The sequence below is a fragment of the Scatophagus argus genome, chromosome 11 (assembly GCF_020382885.2).
Source record: "Scatophagus argus isolate fScaArg1 chromosome 11, fScaArg1.pri, whole genome shotgun sequence".
NCBI lineage: Eukaryota > Metazoa > Chordata > Actinopteri > Scatophagidae > Scatophagus > Scatophagus argus.
Window position 1 is genome coordinate 11,523,722 of NC_058503.1, and position 17,795 is coordinate 11,541,516.

The 17,795-nt window shown below is 41.1% G+C and overlaps 1 protein-coding gene across 8 annotated transcripts in view; it reads right to left on the reverse strand.

The window, feature by feature from the left end:
- osbpl6 (oxysterol binding protein-like 6) overlaps window positions 1–17,795 on the reverse strand; it is a 34,615-nt gene that overhangs the window by 4,106 nt on the left and 12,714 nt on the right. For 2 of the 8 annotated variants that reach the window (XM_046403243.1, XM_046403247.1), the window contains exons 3-20: window positions 15,062–15,184; window positions 14,586–14,639; window positions 13,016–13,129; window positions 12,770–12,940; window positions 10,509–10,653; window positions 10,270–10,373; window positions 9,655–9,747; window positions 8,372–8,540; window positions 7,343–7,473; window positions 5,965–6,072; window positions 5,432–5,563; window positions 4,480–4,567; window positions 3,023–3,276; window positions 2,547–2,684; window positions 1,564–1,627; window positions 1,289–1,367; window positions 424–568; window positions 155–299 (exon numbers count right to left, since the gene is read on the reverse strand). In XM_046403243.1, coding sequence (XP_046259199.1) covers window positions 155–299; window positions 424–568; window positions 1,289–1,367; window positions 1,564–1,627; window positions 2,547–2,684; window positions 3,023–3,276; window positions 4,480–4,567; window positions 5,432–5,563; window positions 5,965–6,072; window positions 7,343–7,473; window positions 8,372–8,540; window positions 9,655–9,747; window positions 10,270–10,373; window positions 10,509–10,653; window positions 12,770–12,940; window positions 13,016–13,129; window positions 14,586–14,639; window positions 15,062–15,184 — 2,257 coding nt within the window. Of the gene's footprint in view, window positions 1–154; window positions 300–423; window positions 569–1,288; window positions 1,368–1,563; window positions 1,628–2,546; window positions 2,685–3,022; window positions 3,277–4,479; window positions 4,568–5,431; window positions 5,564–5,964; window positions 6,073–7,342; window positions 7,474–8,371; window positions 8,541–9,654; window positions 9,748–10,269; window positions 10,374–10,508; window positions 10,681–12,769; window positions 12,941–13,015; window positions 13,130–14,585; window positions 14,640–15,061; window positions 15,185–17,795 lie in introns of all 8 variants that reach the window. The other 6 variants (XM_046403241.1, XM_046403245.1, XM_046403248.1 and 3 more) reach the window with 4 other exon arrangements.

The window sequence follows — 17,795 nt, forward strand, 5'->3', positions numbered from 1 at the left end:
ATCTACATTGTCCAGATTTACTGTCTCTTATGGAGAATTCTCTATTTCGCACTGTGAAGTCCCTTGAAAAAAATCCGCTGGACCTTTAGTGACCAACACCAAGTTATACTAAGTCCTGTCCAGATGTGAGTGCGGATGAAGCACCAGTGCCTACCTGGCCTCCAGATGCATTTGGCAGAAGGTGGGACACCGCAGTAAAGGCCCTCGTGCCATTTTCCAAACAGCCTGTGGATCACTTTTCCTTCTTGATCCATCACAAATCCTTGGACCTCATTCACATTAGAACTCCAGTAGTTTCCCTGAAGGACAAATACCATGCTGTTAGCTTCCCTTGGCCATATTTAAAATGCAATTATGGTTAAGAGAAATAAAAATGACACTAAAATACAGGTTAAATCACACTGATTACTGGAGATGCTTTACCTTGACGAAGGTAAGTTTGCAGAGGCAGGCGCTGCTCTTTGTGTTTCTGATGGTGATCTCGCCGTAGTGTTCGATCCACCGTCGTCCACTGAGGATGTTGTGTACGCAGGTGGTGACTTTATTCCATTCATAGTGATCTCCAAACCTTCAAAAACCACAATAACAGCTGATTGGCCAGACGATAGATGCTGTCTAGACTATGAAGTCTTAATCAGAGTTTTTTGTTGCAATCTTCCCCAGACTGCTGCCAGATGAACCTATAGGGGGTTCACATGGATTCACTTGTATTTACATTTGACTGAAGAGGCAAGGCCTTGGTGTCTTTACAAAGGACTTTTCTGCCCTGAAATACTACATAAAAAGCATTATTTTATAGTTTTCATGTTAGAAAATATTCTGTATTAATTAAGCATAGACTTGAATCACTGAAATATTTAAGTCAATACTAGATTTAAGTGTTGGATGCTGAGAATCTGCTCTCACAACACATACATATCATATGTGATATGAATGAGAAAGACTCCATGTTTGTTGATATGACTGACGAGTTAGTTGTGTGAGGGATGAAAATAATGGGCACTGACCACATAACGTCCATTAAATTTGGGTTTGATTATCTTGAACGATGAACACCATGTGTATCACAGCTCCTAGAAAAGTCTTGACTTTCCCAGACAGAATTATGTCTTGCTTATTGATATGAATGCTAATCACAAGTCAGAACTGATAATTACAGTAACTCTGATATCAGTGGTATGCAGCACCAGGATCCCTTCCAGCAGAGATGCTTTAATGCTTTGACTGCAGTGATGAAATCTGTGGCTTTAGGTTTAGTCGCTATGCAAAGCAGCTGAATCAAAGTTACCTTGGAATCATGAGATTCACCGACCCGATTGGTAAAATCTCCATCGATTTTCCCCAGAACTTGTTTTTCCATCTCATGTCTGAAAAGCAAATGAGTGAAAAGCAACTTAATGACAAGTCAAATCTTTGCATTCTTTCTCAAAATGGAAGAAATACACTCTCTCTAGACAGTAACATCTGAATTGGATAATAAAGAGGCAAAACGAGACTGGCAGCAGCCTCTGCTAAGCTGGTCCCCATGAGGAGCTCCCCACACTAATTAGGTATGTTACCTACCTTGCCAGAAGGTGAAGTTCTTAGACTCACAGTGGCAGGCGGAGATGGGGGGGTGGTGGCTCACCTTTGAAACAAGATCAAATGAAAACAGTGACAGCTGCTGAGACTGTAAATCACAAACGTCTCTGACAGAGTCCAAACTGAGGACACGTAATGGACATAGAGAATTTTCAGTTTCCAGCTCATGAAATGTGAAATGTTCTTCTTTTTTCTCTAACATAATGGCTATCTGAATATTTTTGTGTTTTAGACTGACTTTTTTCAGACCCCAGGTACTTGAGTAGTCAAGGAAATAATCAGCGAACTAATAGGTAACTTATAAAATCCATGTGTTAGTTGTGTAGTTATCAAGAGTGCACCCATGAAAGGTTTATTAAAATGTGAGGAAAAGCTAAGTGTGTGTCATGACTTTGTGCTGTGTGATGGAGCTCCTCGTCACAGTAGAAATACAGCACATAATAAAAATGACAAATATTGGTAATCAATAAAACAACGATCCTCCAACTGCTGATGAAGATTGTTTGGTGTGATGGAAAGAAAAAGACACTGAGGTGAGGTTTTGTCAGCTGTAGATTAAAAACAATCTTTGAAGCTCGACTATTGGGCTGTTTTATTCCAGTGGGAGATTCTGTATGCTTTATGCACAAAGTTATGATATATTTTTTAGATTGCCCTTTTATCTCTGCTTTTTTTTTTTTTACATTTAAATTATACACGTGTTACCTTCTTGAGACTTAAATATGTTAATGCAGTAAAACAAAGAAGAAAACCTGACTGTTCACAACGGTTCGACTACGAGGGGTTACAAGTACTGATTGCTTTGTTTTAGGTCATCAAAGCCAAAAAAGTTAGAAATCGCAGTTTTATACCACTAACATAAATGCTGCAGAAGAGCAGATCCCCAAAAAATGGCTGCGTATCCATGATAATACTTCTGTTTAAAATGCTATGAGCATCATTAACATTTCTGAGCACAGACCTACCTGCTCTGAGAAAAAACAGAAGCCCTTGTCTTCCCGAATACATTCATAAGTCTCTCCAAGAAGCGGGTTGAATGGCTTACTTCCTGCTCTGTAGTAAGTGGACGAGTAGCCTGAGATGGCAAAAGCAGCGACGAGAACCTGTCAAAGAGCCAAAACAACACAGCCGAAATAAAATGGAGGGCATTAAGTGGTTCATATTAGCATATCTTGTCAGGAATAAGCAGAGTGTTAGCTTTGGGCACAATCAAAAGGACAAAAAGACTGATAAAAATAGGACCCAAGGATCCAAGGTCAGCAGCTGCACTGGAGCGTACCACTCTCTCACAGACATGAGTCAGGTGTGATAAACACAGAAACACAGCAGGATTTAAAATGTGTGTCTGCAACTTCCTCTGTCGCAGAATCCAAAATCTAAGCAAAATGTGAATGATGAGAATCTGATTGGACCAGGAGCTTGCGAGTGATAGCGTCTTTACCATGCGTTCAAATGGATCCTCAGTCTCGGCAGCCTTGTCCAGCAGCTCGCTGTACTCCAGCTCTTCACACATGCGCTGCAGGGTGTTGAGGGGCTCGTTGAGCTCCACAGGCATGGACACTTTGGACAAGTCCTTGCCGATGTTGTTTCTCAAGATGTTCCAGAGGTTGATGTTGCTGGTGTCGGGACAGGGCGCCGGCAGGCAAGTGCGCCGCCCGTTACGGAAGGCACTGCCAGCAAAGTCCCCATTGGCCACTGGAGAGAGAAGACCACCATCAACAATCTGCACAAGGTACATTATCTGTGACAGTTACTGCTATACCTGCAAACTTTTAGGGAACAACAGGGCAGCTTTAACGATGACTAGGTGATAAGCTATTTTAAAAGTCAATTAGCTGTCAATTTTAAAGGAAAAATGTCCAACTTAACTGTGAGGTTTTTAAACAACATCTTAAATGATAGTAACAGTGAATAAACATGATACATTCAACTGTTGCTGGAATAAAACCAGATGTGTCGATCCGCACGCAGTGACGAGCTGAAATTTTATATTTATGTTATTTTAACCATTAAACCAGTTAACCGAGAAAATAAGTTTCAGCCTTAACCAATAACATCAACTATATGAGAACAGATATGAGAAATAGAAGCAAATCAAGTAAAATCAAGATGAGCTCTGTGATAAAACTGTTTTAAGAATATATACTTATGATTCAGCCAACTACTGCAAGCACTGTGTCCCTTCATGGTAACAACCTGGTATAACAGTCTTTCAAATGGAAAAAAATACTTCTGCTTCTCAAATCTCGTACAGGCTCTGGTGGGATGAAAAGGTCAGAAGTATAGCCAGGAATGAGCCATGAGCCACAAAGAGCACTAAAAGCCATCAATAAGATCTTGAAATCAAACCTAAAACTTAAGTGTAAAGAGGGTAAAACATGCAACACGCTTGGATCATTTTACTGTGTTTCTTTTTGTTGGTTTGTGTAATGTAACGTGTGTAAGATGACGCTGGCTTTGCAATACCACTGTCAACTAACTGGGACACTCTGTTGCTGCAGGGTTGGGATTCACAAGGTCAAATAGACCGAAATGTCTTGTATTGATTAAAAGGTCTTGTGTAGCAGGCCTTTTTGTATCTTTCTTTTTATACCATCTATAAATGTTTCAATCACCTTGAAATAATAATTCTAATTTCACCTATTATAGCTTTGAGACTGTAGAAGCCCACAGTGTTTTTGTGGTATGATCCCAAAGATCCCATCCCTCCTTACACAGATAGCTTTTATTAAGTCTGAGAGAAGCCCTTCGCAGCTGCCTCAGCCACACTGATAAATGAGCTTCCCAGAACTGTACTGGTGTACGCTACTGAGTGGGATGCCCTCTTGTAATGAATTTTTGTAATAGGGAACTATGGGTGCTCGGTGTAGGCTCGAAGTGGTGCCGGACTGGACCTACTTTGTCTGGAGACGTTATCAGTCACGCTGGCATTGTCCTCTGAAATGTTATCACTCACATCGCTGACATATGACTCATCGTCTGAGCCCTGTGAGGGGAACAGGTACAGAACGGAGTGAGTCAGTGCAGTAGAGTACAACACAAACTCTGACTGCCTTAGCCTCACACACACACATTCACAGGAAGAGAGACACACAGTTATTGCATTTTGCCAGTGGCTAACAAACTGCAGCAGTCGTCGGCTATCTGTCCCACTGCAGCAATCATAATACGAGACACTGCAGCATTTTTAGACTTTATATAGAGCAAACACAACAAAGCTACTGCTGGCGCCACAGAGGAGCATATTGTAGCAACTTGCGGTTGTTTAATGTTGTAATAGCCTCTTATACTGCTGCTAGTGAAGGTTCGGCCAGCAGTATTACACAGGTCTGAATGGGCCTGCCGATGGAGATGGAGGGTGGGGGTTGATGAATTTCCTCGCTGAGCAATCCTTCAACATGGCTCTATGTATGCCCGGGGAGCTTCAATGCTCAATGGCTCTTCAGAGACCACATACATTTGGAGCAGGGTATTCATGGGAGTTAAAGTGGTACAAACGGCCTTTTTAACAAAGCTGGAAGTTGCAAATCAAGAGGAACAGACAGAAGAGGCATGTTATGAGTTGGAGACGCAAACTGAGGGATTAAGCCTCAGGGCAGATCAAAAGCAGAGAGAAGCCCTCCCGTATGCCTGACTTTGTTTGAGTTTCCGTTAAACATGTTATCTCTGCTCTTCATGCTGCCCTCATTAATTGCTGACTAACTCCAGCTCCACACGCAACCATCACAGTGACGTTTAATCTGACTTCCCAGCAGCAAGACTAGTTTAACCCTCCCCTCCCGATCTATTTCCTCTACAACCTTGCTCGTCATGGTCCAAACTGCCGTCCTTTCTCCATCCTCTGTCATACCTCATTCTCCGATGAGCTGGCTGACAGAAGCACTTCCTGGGCGTCAAAGAACTCAGAGACGGACTCCGACATGGAGAGTCGGCTCTCATTAGAGGCCTGCTGAGTCAGAGGGATCCCCATCTGTTCCCCAGCCTGTAGGCAAGCACATGCAAACACACAAGATGACGCTATGATCACAGGTGAAGAACCAAAACAGACCTGAACAAACACAAACACCGTCAGAAGACAAACACGGAGTCCATTTTGCACTGCGTGTATCCTTGCCGGAGGGCAAGCTCCCATCCGTTTCTAATTAGTCATTTTTCCATTAACCTTGATGTCAGGTTCTGCATAGAATAATGATCCTTTAAGCTTACCTGCCAGGGTGTATCAGAAAGACCATCAATATATAAGGACAGGAATCAATAATGCAATTGACGAGCGCAGGAGGCAAACACAACAACTACCTGGCCAGCCTTGGAAGCCTTATTGTTTTATCAGTGTAAGGGTCAGAAATAAGCTCTGTCAGTGCCAGACTGACCACAGTGACCTACCTCGTCAGGCGAGGAGATGATGTTCACACTGACAACTTGTTCAGTCAGGACAGATTCAGAGTGGATGCGGTTGAGTCTGGTTCGGAGTTCTGCGTTTTGGGACAGGGCCTAAATGATGAAAAATTTTCCACATGAAATTTTCTGTTCACATCACATTCATATTCGTTCACATTCACTGTTGATTGCTTGATAGCATAGTAAAGTATAGTAAACTCTTGAAGAGCTGCTTTTAACCAGTGGCTGGACAAATTTTCTTCTTTGTTACACCTGGAGAAAGCGTGGAAACATGCAACAACATCTGAGGACCATTTTTAGTGAAAGCAGTCTGGATACCGATACCGACTCTAAACACCAATAAGGGCTGTGGATGTCCACATACAAATATGTTTTCATGTTTCAAAGGATTGGTTTGAAACCTCTCAAGTTCTGTCCTGATACTCTCACATTATTTGCTGCTGTCTTTCTTCCTGGCAGCTAACAGATTCCTTACCCAAACAACTACGCTGCAAAAGATCAAAACTACAGTCAAAAATCCTGCACAAGAATGCATAGGGGTTAGCTGCAGGTAATATGAGGCTTCAGATGTCTATGTTAGCCAAATCAGCATCAAGTATGGATAATTATGGTCATTTCAGCATGAAATTGCCTGCTTGTAGTTCCACTGAGAACATTTTCTTTGTGAGCAGAGAACCAGGATGAAAATACCTCTCAGTAACCCTCTCAGTAAGTAGTTTACATAAGCAGCTGCAGATATGATAACACTGACTTCTCACAATCAGTCTCCAACAGAGTTTTGCCATGAAAACCTGACCTCCAGCGCACGACAATACTGTCGCACAAGCATCCAATTAGGAACAAAACAGAGACAAAGCAGCAGAAATTTTCCAGTGAAATGATGTCAACCGTTAGCAGAGGAACAGTCCAATTAATGCACTGGAGTAGAGAGAGACAGCCCTAAGGAGCAGAGTTAATGAACTGCACAAGGCATTTCTCTTTCTCACCAATTAATACGGGAAAAGATGATTGAACTTTCACTACTCACATTCCTATTCTCTCATCTCCACACACAATTGCTTCTAATACTACCAGGAATGAGCTGTATCTTGTGTGTTTAATCTGACATCCCGTCAGCGTGAGCAAATCTTCTAACGACTACAAAATGGGTTTAGAGACACCAAAGACATATCGCTCAAATTACTGAAATAATTTCCCCAGTAATGTCCCAATCAATGCCTAGTAATTAAACGTTACCACAGCATCACGCTTAGCATTACAGAATGCGAAGTAGCCGACGATGACAAACGGCTTAGATCAACTAACCCTAACAAATGGTAGAAGAGAAAGGCATGATGGGTAATGGTGGAAGACAGTTCATTACCTGTGACAGAGACTTCCTGAGAGAGTTGATCTGGGCTGACTGGTCTGACTGCTCCTGGTCAGAGAGAATCTGTTTGATCTTTTCTTTCTCTATGGCCACTGTGTTGAAGGCCGACTTCAGCAGAGAGTGGACTGCACAGGAACAGGACACAAGGGAATTAGTATCTTTTACACGGCGCAGTTACAATTGTTCTCAGCTGCTTTGCTTTACATGTGAACCATTATTCCTCCAACACATTTACACAACAGGGAATTTGTTTTACTGTACAGTTTTTGAATATTGTAAATGACAGGTAGAGGATGTTGTGTTTTATAACTGGATGAGTCTAATTCTCAGTGAACAATGAAACAGAAAGACTACTGCAAGGGATTCTTACTTAATGACCTAGTTTGACTTCTTCCTGTTCTTACTCGGGCAGTGATACGCTGATATGCAGTGTCGTTCCGCATTGTAAAAATGTAAGTAGTTCGTTTTCAGAACTGTAACTAAGGCTGCAACAGGTGCTCTGTTCATTTGTTTTCTGATTAATCACTTTATTTAGTCTGGAATGTCTTAAAATAATATTTTAAAAAAACCTGTCCTCAACATCTTTAAATTGTTCCAGTCTGAACCCCAAAGAAAATTCTAATGCATTTTACTAGAATATAAAGCAATGAAAGGCAACAAATCCTCAGGTGCAGGAAGCTGGAACGGGCAAACCTGTGGGATTTTTTTGCTTGATAAATTACTTAAAAGATCACTTATCTAAATTATTGGTGATTCATTTTCTGTCAACTGACTACATGATTAAGCGACACTAATTTGGCGAGTGCTTTAGAAAATATGGTTAAGCAATTGGCAAAAACTGTCCATTAAACCATGAACAGTTAGTACAATGTGACATCATAACCAACAGCAACACTGGGCAAAACTACGGTATGAAAGATCCAGGATTTAACAAACCGGAGTGATTTAAGTGAACTGATCGCTGGGACATATCTCATCTAACAACCCCGTGCTGCAGCCACACACGCTCGCCAGCTTGCCTACCTTTCTGAGCGATGGTGCAGAATTCCTCCTGAAGTTTAATGTAGTCACTGGCACACTCGACGCTGTCTGTCAGCCGGGAGACGGGGGGCTGAAAGTCCACCAGCTCGGCACAGAGGTTAGGGTTGGATGAGTGGAGGCGGATGGGGGACATGCTGGCAGACAGAGGGACCTGGACAGAGTTGACGAACACAGAGGACCACTGTCAATCAGCTGAGAGGCACAATAATGTGTTGTGTGTCTGACAGCCGTGAAGGGCATGGACCTCTGCATGATGAAGCTTGGCTAGCACTGAATGTACAGTATACGAGTGCCAATTATTTGACATGTCACACTGAGGAGCAGCAACAGCCTTTTTCTCAGTCTTTTGTGGAGGAAGCTACCAAAAAACTCTGCATCCTCATCACAAATCTCGGTCATCAAACTCGTTAGCTATCGAGAACGAGTAAATCAAAGGTGACAGGCCAAAAGAGAAGCTGGATTATTTTGCCCGTTGGGATGAACCACAAGTTCAGCTTGTTTTTGACTTGCTGTATTTAGAAGTCTCTATTGAGCAGCTTTTAGATTCTTTGGTAGCCAAATCTATTCATTAGCGAAAAATGTCTTTAAATTCCCTTTATAGCACCGGAGCTGTTTAAAAAAAAAACAAAAACAAAAAAACAACAATGAGTGAATGTGCATTCAGTCATTTCAGAAGCACAGATTAATACATTAGGCAAAATCAGGGAGAATTAGCAAAGATGGAATAAAATAAGTAATCAGGCCACGACACACCACACTTAAAAGTGCCACCTGAGGCACAGACTGACTAAAGAACAAAAGAGATCGAGAAAAAGCTGGAACAGTTTTGTTTCTGTTGTGTGTGGGCTGTGACAATCCAACCAGTAAAGAGAGCAGTGGGAGGATATTTTACATTTCACTCTCGCTCAGTAACACGTTAGCCATACAGACAGACTCATACAGGAATCAAACATGTCACTTCTCGGTTACATCAGGGTCTCTCCCACCACTGACAAAACAACGTTAGTTCACTCTTAAACTGGGTAGTAATTATGTATATGGATAGACACTTTATATTGTGTCTATACTTCCTTTCAATATATGCACCTTTTGCCATAAATCACTGAATAACAACATAAAACAAAACAAAAAAAAAAGATTTAGCTTTTTGTCTTTTTTGTTATTTTTATTTTTCATTGTGACCAAAATGAATGCCTTAAAGTTGTCCCAGTGTGTGTGTGTGTGTGTGTGTATGTCTTTAAGTGTCAAAAATCAGAAAGAGATACCTGAAGCTGGAATTTTGCATCTTTGCCGACACTTTTTGTTCTCCATCTTCTGTTCAAGCGCTTTTCTTTCTTTGACAATTCAACACAATTGGTCTTTGTGGCACACGTGGATCAAAATATGCAAAATGTGGTTAATTGGAAAAGCACATCACAGACAAAGCAAAACTTAACACACACACACATTGATTGCAGTGAAATGAGCAACAAAGGGCAACATTCCCACAAATGAATTGCAAACAAAATACTGAGACAAATGGGAGGTGTGGTGTTTAAAAAAAAAAACAACAAATGCTTGTCAGCCAAAAACTATATAAAAAATATTTTAAAAGATACAGATCAGTTAGCGAGGGAGGCGGGTGTTCTTGAAGCACGGCTGAACCCTGTCTGTCTAGACAAGTAATGAAGGTGACTTCTGGGGTTTGAAAAGACTGCTCCTGCATTAGACTGACACACCTCCATAATTACCAGAGTCATTCAGGCTCCACACACTCACAAACCTCTGAATGAACACTATCTGAACTGCTTCCCCTGCTCTCTGAACTGATATGTGTGTGTGTGTGTGTGTGTGTTTCTATATGAGCATTTGTGTCTGCGTGTGCATGAATTTTTTTTCACCTGCATGTCTGTGAAGTTGGGTGCTGATTGTGTCCTTTGCAGAATCTCCAGACTCTGCAATAACCGGCTCAGCTCGGTCAGGTTGGATTGGCATCGTGCGAGCTCTGAAAATACAAACACTTTCAGTGTTACGTGTCATGAAATGGGCCACCATTTGAGGGTCCAGAGGACTGATTGTAACGCCTGAAGCGTTATTAAATCTACTTGTCTGTAAAATCAGATTTGAAAAGTGCACTTACCCTCTGCGCACTTGTCCATCTCCTCCGATTCCTGCAGCCAAGCCGCCACCTTGCTCTGGCCGTTACTGTAGGAAGCAGGCAGGCTGCTGTTGCTGCTGCTGCTGGGGGCCACCGGCTGCCATGGCAGGCTGCTCGGCTTGGCCTGCTGTAGGGTGAGATGTGCTTGTTCTGTCTGAAAATTCATATCAGAGTTTACTGTACTGTGCTGAATTGTTTTTGACCATACAGGAGTTATTCAAGTGGCACTGACATTGTGAAGGAAGGAATATTCTGGAGAAGGGCTGCAACTAACAATCATGTCCATTATTGATTCAGCTATGGATTATGTTTTTTATTCACAGAGAAACAGTTTTGTCTACAGATAAAATGGACCAGAGTTAATGAGAGGAGCACATACAGAGATTCATGAATCTGATCCATGTCAGATTCTGATGGCAAGCAACAAGACAACAGTGGAAAAACACGAGCATTGCTTTTCTGCTTTGATCACTGTCAGTGTATCAGGCAAGCCTCATGTCTTTTGTTACTAAAAACTCTGGCAGTTTGGGCAATGTTGAGTACCTCAGGACTAACATGAAGGTCATGTTCTGCATGCTGTTATTTCATTTAAGCTCAAGTTGGCTCCTTTTTATTTTCTTAGGCTATAAAAGGAGGGATGGGATAAGAAAAGCTTAACGAGCTCTGATCTAACTTCCAGGAATGAGTGAAAACTGTTCATAACAATTTCCCTGATCCCCAGTTGATCTTGGGTCTATGAATTCCTTATTCTGTCTGATTACTGGTCCAAAGTCCAAATATATTCAAGTTGCTAAAATAGAAAACAGAGAAAAAAAATGGATCATCCCATTTGAGAGGCTTGAATCAGCAAATATTTGGTATTTTAGGTTTTTTTCTTAATAAATGCCTTTTAAAAAATTTTCTGTGAAATGACTGATCACAGAAGAAATCACTGGGATTTATGCCATACTGTATGGATCCTCTGCGCCCATGACCAAGTCACTTGACCCACCTGCAAAAGCTGCAGTGAATCAGAACCTTAAAGTAGATGTGAAAAAACAAACTTGTTTAATACAGCCGCTTGAACGTAATCACGATCGGCATAATGTGTTGTGTTATCTGAATTCAGGAACATGTACAGAACAAATGCTGCCATGCAGAAGCTTCTTTAAGTATTTGCAGGAGACCTCAATAGTCCTCCTTCCAAAGTTTGAAAAAGTCTTTCATGTAGCAGTTAATTCTGATTCCAGCATTGGAGTCTCTCATTTATGCTGCTCTTCTGGGAGAGCTCATCAGACTGCAGCCAGCTGCTCTGAATCCAGATCCCACTGATCACCTCTGATGGCCTGCATGAGGCACAGAGTCTCACTCCCAGGAGAACCTGCGGCGGCTGCAGCCTCAGATTTACACACAGCTCAGAAACATTACCAAAGGCAAACTGAAACGTCTGGACAAACACATTCTGTTATCTTAATGATCTGTGCACAGTTATTGGCTCAATCAACATTACTACAGTGGGCTGATTTCAGTCTGCACATTCACAGCCATTAGTCTAGCAATTAGCCACATAACAGATCAGGACCATGGTTACAACACACAGTGTGTTTAATAAAGCGGTATTTGTATGGAAATGTCACTGTTAACCGCAAAGGGTAACACTGTGCAAAGTATAAAATTAGCCAGACACAATCTAGTCTGACTATAAAATCTTCCTGTTGTTACTGTGAATGTTCAGTGACTTTTACAGCCTCTCTTTTGGGTTGATATTTCGGTACACTCTCCAAGTTTCCAATAAAAACTGAACTAGGCGATCTCTCAGTCCCCGTGACATACATCTTGAATAAGTCATTTCACTCTGCTCAGAGCACCCAGAGAGAGAGAGAACGTTCAAACTCGACGCATAGCAGAAGTATGAAAAGTGCTCAAGCTGCTTTGATTAGAAAGGCCCAATTCAGCATCAAATCTGTAATGTTGCATTTTAGTTTTTTAGCTGATCTCTGTACAGAAAATGAATCACCAATGATTCTGATAATTAATAATTTAAAATTTTTTTCAAGCAAAAATACCAAATATTAATGTTTCGTTCCAGCTTCTCAAATGTGAGAATGTCTTTTTTATGTGACTGTGAATTAAATATCTTTGGGCTCTGGACCTTGCATAGATATTTTTTCACTATTTTCAAAGAACTAATGGAAAAAGAACATGATAGTTATTTATAGCGTCCCCACTTATGAGTACACGGGAGGGTTGGAGACAGGATTCACCTTGGCTTCACGTACCACACTCGAGGCAGGCTGGGGGGACTCAGTAGCAGCTGGGGGAGGGAAAGTTCGCATGGTGGCCTCCCGGGGGGATCGCACAATCTCATTCTGTCGGTAGAGCCGGTGATGACGCAGCTTGGACACCCAGGCGTCAAAAATGTCTTGAGATTTGACCTAAGAAGGGAGGACAGACAGTCATCCAATGACCTCCTGTCAAATGACAATATTGACTCTTCCCATCAGTGTTACCTTCAGGTGATAGATATGCTCCTCAGTGTCCAGGTCGATGCGACGGGCCCTCTTCTTGATGGACATGACTGAGAGGCCGACGTCGATGCTGCCATGAAGTTTGCCTTTTTGGATCTGGAGCGAGTGAGGGACACATATTTGGTCAGTTTGGAAAATCTGTTCATTTTTTTATCATTTTTACATTTACAAGAAGCTTCTTTCACATTTTAAAATCTAAAAGAACCAAAGAATCCTCCGTTCTGTTGACCTATTGTACTCATATTAACAACATGTTGATCTTCAGACATTTATCGGGTAAATTTGGTTCACAAAATAGCCAGAGCTGAAACTGATTACTTTTGGTAGTATTTTGGTTTGCAAACAAAAGAATAATGAATAAAGACTTCCACCTTGTGCCACTACAAGTGAGAATAACACAAATAAAAAACTTGACAGAACCACATGAGAAAAGCTTGAAAAAACAATCCAAGAACACAATAAAACTGTATTCAAAACATATTCATATGTAAGATATCAAATGATACTGCACTGTTGTTTTTGTTCGACACAGAAGACGGTCCCAGTATTCATTCGTACTTTGAATTAGTGTGAAAAAAGATTTAGTTACTGGACTCCCTTACTGTCTGTAACACACAGATTGAACGTGCGTCCCATAAACATTCAGACTGTTTCTCAAATCTACTCAGCTGGCTCGACTGCTCCAAAGACTGTGGGTCAAAGGCTTGTGCCATTAAACAGACCATTGAGATGTCGACAGGCTCGACAGAACAGGTTAGAGAACTTTAGAGGAAATCAGAGCTTGGGTTGTAAGCAGGCCTCAGTGTTCCTGTGAACACTGAACACTGAAGTAAAAGGAAGTGATTAAACTGACTGCAGTGCAGCCACTTGTCCATAATGTCTGAGATAATGCAGCAGGGCCGAACAATATGAAAACAAAAACCTATTAAAATACTGTGATTATTTCAAAAGATACTGTGATGAGTCATGATTTCATAGGGAATGGTAATTGTTTTGCATTTCATTTACAATGAAAAAAAACAAAAACAAAACAAAAACACTGATGATCTGATTTTTGCTGTGGTCTGTGCCAAGCAAGCATGTTCCCTAAAGTCTGTAGCACCATAATGCTGCATCTATATTAATATGTTAATTATACCTTAATCAAAAAATTGCAGCTCTTGCTGTTTGGATATTTTACTTGGCCATACTGCAATTTCAAAGGTATTTTGATGAACTGTTCCACCCTGTAACATATGCTTACATTTATGTAAATATCAGAAAACTATTCAGCTGAAAATAAAGAAAGAAGAGAGCCTTAATCATTCGGCCAACTGCAGCCCTACAAACACTGGCACTTGATGAATTCTGATGACTGCTTTGGTTTGCTCAGTCATGAGTTACATTTCCACTACAAAATTCAAGCTTCTGTGCAAAATGAGATGGCGTGCTGAGGCGCTCTGAACATCACGATCCGTGCAGCAGATGTTTCTGCTGACTCACTGCCGAACCAAGCCGATGTCAGGCCAGGCTGCCCTGATTCTGCCTGTGGGTTATAGTCAGGGTTACTTACATCAATGGGGGACTTGGAGTACTTCAGGATACCATTGTCCAGAACAAAAAACCGCTGCAGAGAAAACAAGAACAAAAATAATGTGTTGGTTAAATAACATGAAGGGCAGACACTGAGTAAAGATCACATTGGACCTGATTATATTATTATTTGTTGTCTTAAGCCGCAGGACATTTGATCTTTCTGTTTTGTGGCGATGTGAGCTCAAGTACACTAACAAGAAGGACTAGTTTCCACTGGTGTTCAAGTATTTTGTCATGCTGATGCTGAAGGTGGTGACTTCAAAGGAAATATCCGGTGTGCTTGTGGGAGAGGCCCACAGAGGGTAAACTAAGATGCATGAAAATGGGAACTTCTTTCAAGAGACAACACTTAACTAGACAGCAAACTATTTAACATTCTAGGAGCAGCTGTGTTTCAAAGTGTTTCTCCAGCACCAAAAGCTCTCTGCGTCTCGCCCCTCCTGTGGCTCTTACCTTGTGCCAGCCTTTCAGGGGCCATTTCCGCTTCTTCAACATAAAACCCTCGTGTTTATCAGGCCTCTGGACGTTGCTCTGACCAATTTTCAGGCCCTCAATGATTTCCCAGTTGTCTGTCTCCTAGGGAGGAATAAAGATACAGAGCAATGTCAGAACTAATCCCATGATCTCCTCCAGACTGAAAACACTTGCTGTAATAAAACGAAAAGATGCCCCTGTCATGCTAAACAGAAGGAAACAACAGAAATAAACTTAACACTTCCTTATTTTTTTTTCTTATACTACACATTAAAAGTGAAACCAACCGCCCCATTCTAATCCCCCCCTGCTCTCTCAGCATTTCCATCCCATTAGCTTTCTCCTGACTGTGCTCCTCCTGCTGCCGGTGGGTCTGTAAATCAAAGTGATGCCTCTGGAGTAAAGGGCCAGGCAGGGCCAGACAGGGCCAGGCAAGGCCAGGCAAGGCCAGGTAAGACATCATACCATCGTTCCCACTGGGAAGAATCACGGAGGCAAAATGTCATACAAGGATCAGCACCATCCCACTGTGCTGACATGACGTGATCCATTCAGCATCTTTCACTTTGTCTGAAATGTTTTAACCGACATGCTTACTTTCCCTTCACCCATCTTATCTGCTTCTGTAGTAACAGGGCTGCCCTACCAAAATCAATTAGTTAACGGGTTGCTTTTGGTTAGCCAAAACATTTGTTTTCTGTGGCATTTAAATAGGATTTGATTTTATTTGCTAGGGTATTAAGTTGTTAAAAAATGTTTTTAAATGGTTAACTGACAATTAGTTTTATAAGGAGGGAAAGTAACTGTTTAATGTACTGTTAATACATAAAGCAAAAAAGTTTAAGTTAAGCTAATTAAACCTGTCATGACCTGTTTATAAGAGGTTATGCTGACTTGATTAATGTCAAATGTCATCTCAAACAATGTCATTAAAAGTGGCACAGTTCGGCCGAGTGACATTTAATGACAGTCATAAACATTCATAAAGACTCCTTCATAATTATGGCAGGCGTCTTGTCAGTCTTACACACATCCCTTCTACAAAAGCGTCACATAAACATTCAATCATGTCCTTATCGCTGCATTTAACTGCCCTGCATTGTGTTTTAAACCACTTATGAGGGTAAATAAGGGTACCTACTGCTACTAAAGTGTTATCCTAAAATTTGTTTTGCATAATATTAATTTACTAAAGATTTGTTTTGAAGTCAATTAGTAATCAGAAAGAGTTTGTTAGTGACGGATGAGAGTTAAACCTCTGGCATCACAAATATGCTTTGACCTTTCATGATCGTTCGTTGCATTTGAAGACTACTTACATCGGATCAATATCACTGTAGATATACTTTGACAGATTTTTCAGTTACTGGAGGAAATCCTATAATTAAAAGTTGAGAACATACCTGCATCTCTCTTAGTGGTAGCCTACATTTCTTAGAACATCTTTAAGGGTCCTGAAAATTTTCCTCCCTCAATCAGCTTCTTACTGAGTGATGTTTTTTTTTTTTTCATCATTTAATTTTAATTTTCGTTTTTCTTTGTCATCTTCTAACTAGTCTGGTGGATGAGAAAATGGTGGTGTCACCTATTTCTGTGCAGCAACACCTTAAATTGGCATGCAATCATCAGTTTTTGGGTAGATATCCATCAGATTAAACAAAATATTAATGCAACTACTTGCAGTATAATTGAAGTGGGTCAGATTTTCACTTGAATCAGTGGTGGCAGAGCCTTTAAGACAAAACCCACAGCTTAACATGCGCAAGTTCCTCCACACAGCCAAATAACAGCCTGTGGCTCTTCACTGCACGGTGTGATGTAGCGACCTTCAAGACAGCTTGTAGGGTGAACGTTGCGACAGCCGACCTTGGTTTGCAGGACACTTAACAGAAGGAGATGACTGCTTGTTTAATCTAATGACCAGGCAAACAGATCTGTCTGATAATGAGGTCGTGTTTCTTGTCTCCGTTCAGTGGTCAGGAAGCAAAGGAGTTCAGCTTCATTAGCAGAATGCGCCTCACCATTCAAAGCAGTCGTATCGTAAAAGGAAACAGCAAACTCATTATGCTAAAAATGCTGAGGTCATTAACAGAAGAGCAACTTTAGGGAATAATGTGAAAACATCTTCAACTGCTTCTGTATTTACAACATAACAGTGTTACAGGTGACGAGCAGCAGCCTGTGAGAGACGCTTCACACAAACTTTCTGTGTGCACTACCAGCAGACTTTCATCTCGCTCTTAACTGGTAAATCAATACTACACTAAATAAAGAATAGCTTGTGCTGCAAAAATTGCAATTCAATGCACTTTCCTGGGCATCACTTTCAGATCCAAACCATCAACAACGTAAATCAACAAATCATCAATTCCTATATGCCAGCTGCTAGTTTATATGAAAATTACTGGTAGAGTTAGAGAGTTTCCTTGTTTTATTAGACCATGAAAATGGAAATGAATTAAGCTAGCGATTTCCTACACTCTGCTTACATTATTGATTTCACTGCAGAATAATTTCAAGCTGAATGAGCTGGTCCCTCTTGGTGAGTTTACTTCTCACTTCTAAAGCAGGGACTTGTGGCAGACTCAGCAAGAGGCTGCCTGTTTTAATGAGTCAAAACTGTAGAAGGTTTGTTTCATGAACTTGTTCTTTTGGTACTGGATAACTCTGACTTGAGTTTTTGTCTTTGCATCTTTTCCAGTGATGATCCAGT